The sequence below is a fragment of the Argiope bruennichi genome, chromosome 4 (assembly GCF_947563725.1).
Source record: "Argiope bruennichi chromosome 4, qqArgBrue1.1, whole genome shotgun sequence".
In the NCBI taxonomy this organism is placed as follows: Eukaryota; Metazoa; Arthropoda; class Arachnida; order Araneae; family Araneidae; genus Argiope; species Argiope bruennichi.
In genome coordinates, this window is record NC_079154.1 from 7,726,175 (window position 1) to 7,733,065 (window position 6,891).

General features: G+C 24.1%; 1 protein-coding gene across 2 annotated transcripts; it reads left to right on the forward strand.

Moving 5' to 3' along the window:
• The first annotated feature begins 446 nt into the window (after positions 1 to 446).
• On the forward strand, positions 447 to 6,561 carry LOC129966916 (zinc finger and BTB domain-containing protein 49-like). Of its 2 annotated transcripts, XM_056081533.1 has the most exons (3): positions 447 to 581; positions 2,077 to 2,371; positions 6,336 to 6,561. In XM_056081533.1, exons 1-3 carry the CDS (start codon positions 572 to 574, stop codon positions 6,367 to 6,369), a joined length of 339 nt encoding a protein of 112 aa, XP_055937508.1. In that variant the 5' UTR covers positions 447 to 571; the 3' UTR covers positions 6,370 to 6,561. The 2 variants fall into 2 exon arrangements, with proteins under 2 accessions (XP_055937508.1, XP_055937507.1); XM_056081532.1 differs by lacking the exon at positions 6,336 to 6,561 and having other exon boundaries at positions 2,077 to 2,569.
• The last annotated feature ends 330 nt before the right edge of the window (positions 6,562 to 6,891 follow it).

A 6,891-nucleotide genomic window follows, 5' to 3' on the forward strand; every position in this document is an offset into this window, starting at 1 on the left:
CATCTAATGGTTGCTATGTGGTGGTTAGCATTAAGGACCTTTGTATTGTGTTCTTGAACCTCAAATTATAGTTTATGAACTGAAAATGGACATATTCTTCCATGAACAACAACTTAGTGATGAACTTAGCATGAACAAGTTAGTGCTCTTCCATTAAGCATTTAGAAATACTAAGTAAGAAAGTAGTCATGCATTTGAACAATAATAGTGAAAATATTTTATATAAATTTATTATTTGCATTTTTATATCTAAAATATGTCATTCATGTCAAAATTATTTTCTAAAAAAGATCCTTGAAATTCCTTTTTTTCAACAGAATTAGGAAGTCTGAAGGATATAAGCAATGAAAAACATGTATTTCATATAAATTAATTTTGCTTATACTATATTACAATTATTTATGAAAAATATATATTTGTTGTGTATTTGCATTTGTCAGCTCCTGTTTTTAGATATTTACGCCATATAGCTGATTTGATGTCATTGCCCACATCTTTGTTATGTTGTGATCTTCAAATTTGTTGAAATACAGATACTGAAGCTTAAAGAAGGTTTTAATAAAGATCAAGTATGCTTGCTAGTAATAAAATATTTTATGTTATTATTATGCATAGTTGCATTTATTTATTCTGCATTTTGTTAATATAATTTGTTTTTGTTTTTTCTTTTACTGGAAAGTTATTTTATATTGCTTTTAACCCTCAATTTAAATGCATATTTGGTAGTATGGAATGAAGACTTTTTTATGTTTCACTTTTAATTTTCGAAATCAGTTATTTCTTTTTAATATTTTTTTAAGTGAAAATACAATGTCCTTATATATTTATTAGGTAAAAATATTCAAAATTATAAATAATTTGTTAAAAATTTTATCAACAATTTTTTATTTTGAAAATTTTACTTTTTTTTCTTACTAATGTTTATTTTGCAATTATTATTACTTTTTATTCAAATTATCATGTGAGGTGCAAAATTTCAAGTTGTTCCCCACCCCCAATTTGTTTAAACATGTTGATAAAATTAAAAAAAATGAAAATGAAAAAAAAAAAACTTTTAGATATGTTTACTAGTGTGTTTTAATTTATCAATATCTTCTCAATGACATTTGTCTCTTGTGTATGAATTAATTTCATTGTGCAATCTTTTGATAATTTACTATGCACTATCCATTCTGATCCAAAATTTTGTAATTGCTTAATATTGATCTTAATTTTTTATTACTTACTATCTCTAATTCTAAATCTACTACTATCTCTAATTCTAATTTGTAGTTTTAATCTTTTATAATATGCACTAATATTTTCCCTACTATAATAATTAAATTTGGTTATTAAATGAATTAAGGTTTAACACTGAAGTGGTTGTTGGCCATTTAATGTTAAATTTAGCAATAAAAACTCTTGATTTGTTATATTGTGCCATTATTCTGTTCTTAAATGAAAATTCTGAATTCTTTTGAGGAATAAGAAGATAATTGTTCTTTTCTAAAAATGTGTCAGGAGGTTAAACATCAATCAATGAACAGTTTGATTTGTTTAGAAATTGAATGTGTAAGAGTTTGTTAATTATGCATTAAATGTGATTATCATCCACACTCACAATTAATTGTTACCTTTTATTTATGTTGTTAATTTGTGGGGCATGATATTTTTGGTTGCTGATATTATAAGTTTTTAAACAAATCTTTGTCTTATATTTTCATAAATTGTTCTTGTAAGTTATTTTTTCCTTTGCTACTATTAATTTATCAACTTTCCAAAATCACTCTGAATCCTTATAATTTTATTCACTTTTGTAAATCTTTACTTCATTGTCTTATTTTATGTATAAATTTGTTTGTGAACCATCCTTTTCTCTTAATTCCTATAATTAATTAATTCCAAAGCACTCCTCTAAACATATTATTATTTTGTAATTATTCTTTAGTAAATCCATAAAAATAATGTTGTTGTTTTTTACATCTAACCTATTTTGCCATGAAATATTTTAGTTAAATGGCTTCATTAAGAATCTCTTATCTTCCCCCACTCTTTTAATTAAGTTATTTTATAATAATTTATTTTTTACTTTTTTAGGTGTTGCTGTATTATTTTGTCGCATGCAGACTCCTCCATCACCTAGAGAACTTAACAAGGCAACTTATTCAATATATTCATGCTCCTATTGTAATTATTCTACACCATATCCAACAACATTGAAAAATCATTTAAGGAAACATACAGGAGAGAGACCATTCGTGTGTAAAGTTTGTGGAAAGTCTTTTACTCGGAATTTCATTCTGAAAGAACATATGATTACTCATTCTTCCCCTAAACCCTGTAACATCTGCAACAAATCTTTTCTTTCACTCTCAAGTCTTGCAAAACATATGTTAGTACATAATATACTCAATCCAAGTGTACCCAAAAAAAATCATTGAATGAAAAAAAATCAATTTTGCATTTGTTTTTGTTAACTAATGAATTTTAATTATTGGGTTTTCTTAATCCAATGATAAACGTTACTCAGTAAATAAAAAATTGCATTTTTTTCATATAGATAATAAATATAGACAATCAAGATGTTATGAGAGCTGCAAAAATCTAATTATATATGTGCGTGTATTGTATTTAAGAAATAATTGTTAGATTTGTCTATTCTTTCTTATAAATGTTTCTTTTTTTTTTTTCTTTTCTTTTTTTTTTAAGGAGATTTGAAATTTTAGTCAAAAACATTATAGATAATCATGGTTTAGGCTTCATTCCTCTATCTTGTTATTAGTTTATTTAGGATTGATTATAGTACAGCCATAATGCATTCACAAGAAATTGTATTCAGTATTATTGCAACATATGTGAGTATTAATTCAGAAACTGAAACAATTAACCAGTTCAATGCATGTCAATCGAAATTTTCATTTGGGGGAGGAGGTTCGATGTGTAAATGTTTATCTAATAAATATGAAATCTTATTCTCTTTATCATGATTTTTTGCAAAATTTATTGTGCAACCATTTATATAGCATCTGACATGTATATATGCATGTGTTTAACTTTAAAAAGAGGGACTTTAAAAAATAAATTATGCAGTTAACTGGTTAAAAGTATTGTAAAATATATATATATATATATATATATATATATATATATATATATATATATATATATATATATATATATATATATATATAATATTGAAATGAATAGGAGAAACTGTACCTATGGAATTAATTGCTGAAAAACTCATTGCTTGAACTTTAGAATGGCTTAAAAATGAGTATCACAGAATAATACGCTTCAAAGTTGTGGAAAGAAAATGTTGATTAATTTTTAATTGTGATAAATTCCTTGCTGAGAACAAGCTATTCAGAAAGTAACCAGATTTTGTAGCTCTAATGTGTAGAAAATTCACTATAGAGCATTTTGAATATTGTTTATTATTATTTATTTATTCATTTTAATTTCATTGTGGCTTTAGCATTACAAAATATACAGATAATATGTAAGCCTGCAAACAATATTATGTTAAAATATTCAGGTATTATGTAAACTCATATTGATGGTTTTATTTATGTAAATGAAGTATGTTTCAATTGCAATTGATATTATCTAACATTACCTTACTGTTATGAAAGCTGACATAATGCACTTATAATTTACCAGAAGATTTTGGAATTTTTTTTAACACATGAAGATTTTTAAACTTTGCTATTGACTTATTTCCTATTTATAAAGATAGAATTTTGTAACCAGTTTTTACTTACTCCCTGATGTACTCGAGGTTTGAAATTTATTCTGTATTCTTAGTGACAGTGCATTATTTAATATTTTCAGAACTTTATTATCAGGTAATTAATAATTAAATTCTGTTTTTATACAAGTATCAGTGGGTACTACTACCTGATAGTGAATTTCCAAAATAATCAATGTCAAACTGAAAAAGTACACGATTAAAAAATTTTATAAATTTGTTATTTATTACAGTAATAAAATATATTTTTAAAAACCGCTTTGATATTTACATTACAAAAGTTACTAAATGATGCCTGATACACTTTTATTATATATTTTCTTCTATATTTCTGTTTTGTTCATATATTGATATTTGTTAGATATTTTGAGAAAATTGGCATAAGTAATTACTTTCATTGTTTCATTTATTTTAAATATAATTTCAGAATGTCAAAAGTAAACTGCATAAAATATAGGAAAATAAATGAATAGCTTAGGTGAAAATAATTTGTTTCATGTTCTTATCTTATTTCTACAAAAGATGTATTCTCCATCATTTTCTTTAAAATTATATATATATATTTTAAAAATTTGATGAATTTTATTGCTTTACTTCCATTTTCATTAAATCTTTTAACTATAAAAAAAATTTTGACGTAACAAGTTTTTTTAAAAGTGTAAAAACTTAAGGAAAATGATGAAATCTATTTTTGTAAGAAAGTTTTCATATTAAATATGCATAAAAATATAGTTTGATTTTTAATTATAACAATTTTAATTAAAAATAAATTACATTTTTCATCTCAGTTGTAAATGACATTCTTTTTTTTTACTTATGTATTTTATTTGTATAATTTTTAAGAATTTTTAAAGGGATTTTTCTGTACTAATTGAAGAGAAATTGTCATACAAAATTGAAAGAAATTCAGAAGGCTTTAAAATAAAAATATTTTATTTTCATATAATATGATTTGTAATGCCGGATAATTTGCATTACTTCCTTCAACTGTTATAAAATTGAATACAGAATGTGAATATTTTTGTCTGTAATTTTGATGTTTATTTATGAAATCATTAATGGTAATTTAGTGGTAATCATGAAGAATTATCACAAAAGTATTCGCACATTTTGATGTGTGTTCACTAATATTCCTATTTGGGTTTGTCATGTTACCACCAATGGTAAGATGCTTCCCTTATTGGAAACATTCCTAATATTTTTATTTTTTAATATGAAAGTTCTATTAAGGTAAGTTCTTTGACAGATGTAAAGTTCATATATGTCATGAAATTTGGTGGCTTACACTAAATGCTAAAAACAATGCAGTTACTAAAATACACATATTTGTATTTAGAATGCGTCTTGAATAATTGTATTTAAAAATTTGTATTTAGACTCGAATGAAAAAGACTATGTGTATATAAAAATTAATTTGTTAAAAAAATTTCACAATTTTCAAATAGTGTGCCTGCTATGTTCTCAATTAGTAAGATCAATTACCTTATAAAATCATTTTATTTTTGCTCTTACAAATTGATTAACATTATAATAATTTATTATTATTTAGTTTTGAGAAATTTTTCGTCATATACAAAGAAATTCTAATTGATAACAATGTTCATTAAAATTGTGGTGCATGTTTATATTTATGAAATAGAAGAATATATACTATTTCAGTATTAAAGTGATTGGTATTCATAGCATTTTGTTACTGCAAAGAGAAGCATTCTTGGAACATTAAATAGGTTAACATAGCTAATATCTAATACATTTCATACTTTTTTTAATCTGAATATATGTACCATCAAAGAAATATGTAAGTAATAGTTGATTATTGCCTGAAGTGCTCTAAAACTTTTTCAAACTATGTTATTTATAATGTTAAATATATGAAAAAATATTATTTTGAAATGGAAAGATTACATTGTCTTATAACATTTTTCATGAAAATAAGAAATTTGTGAGAAAATTTTTAATATTTTTCAGATATATTTTCATGTTTATCTTAATTAAAATTCTCTGTTCTTATTCTATAAATTTTAATCTTTATTCAAATTTGAAGCTAATATTTGTTGCAGGAATTAATTTTAAGTGATAAGTGCCTTTCTTTCTCTCTCTCTCTCTTTCTCTGTCTCTCCTTTTTTTTTTTTTTAATTTGAATGTACTGTCTCAAAACACCTATAACCTGAAATATTGAATTGTGATTTATTGTCATTTTAAAATTTATTACTGCATCTAGTTAGCATTCAACTCTATTAAACAATTTTCTTGATTTTGAGTTTATATAATGTATTAACTAAAAGAATTCATTTTCATTCAGAAAATGTGTCTAACTTTACAAACCTTTATAGAAGTAAGTCATCACTGTATATTTAATGTTTGTTCAAATCTGTGATATATTTTCATTGTGTGCTGTCATGAAAAGACTTATAACTTTTAATTTTATTTTTTAATTGAGGTTAATTTGGAATATCTCTAGTGTTTTAGAATTAATATAAAGACAATAGTTTTATAACACATAGAAATGCTTCATTAAATGTTTAGTTTTAAAATATAAAACAATGTATATATAGTTTTCTTGCATTAAATTTGAAAATAAGAGAAAATAATTTTTATTTTTCAGGAAATCGAAAGTTAGCAACTGTGAGCCATTATAGGCCAACAAAGTGTGCATATAAAGGAGGAAAAAGGTCTACCATTCATTCATGCAATATCTGCAATTATGTGACATGTCAAAAAACTGATCTTACAAGACACATAAGGAAACATACTGGAGAAAAACCTTTCATATGTAGTATATGTGGCAAAGGCTTTTCTCGAAAGCATAACTTATTGTATCATGCAACATCTTTTCGTCACAAAGTAAATTTCAATCAGTAATAAAGATAATGCATTTTTTGTGGTATTAATTTGTATTGCCTACTTTCTTCAAATATGAAAGTTACGAAGTAATACTTATTAGCTTTAATTACCCCCCCCAAAAAAAGAAATTGAATTGTATGATTATATTGGTAGACTACAGATTCTTTGGGGATGTTTCACTGAAATAAAATAACTTTTCTGGGAAACATACAACCTGTGTAGCATAACAAGGCGATATTCATTACTTCAAATGAATTGTCCTGTTATGAAAACTTGCTTTTTTGCAGCATTCCAAATTTTATTAATTAATAGAAATA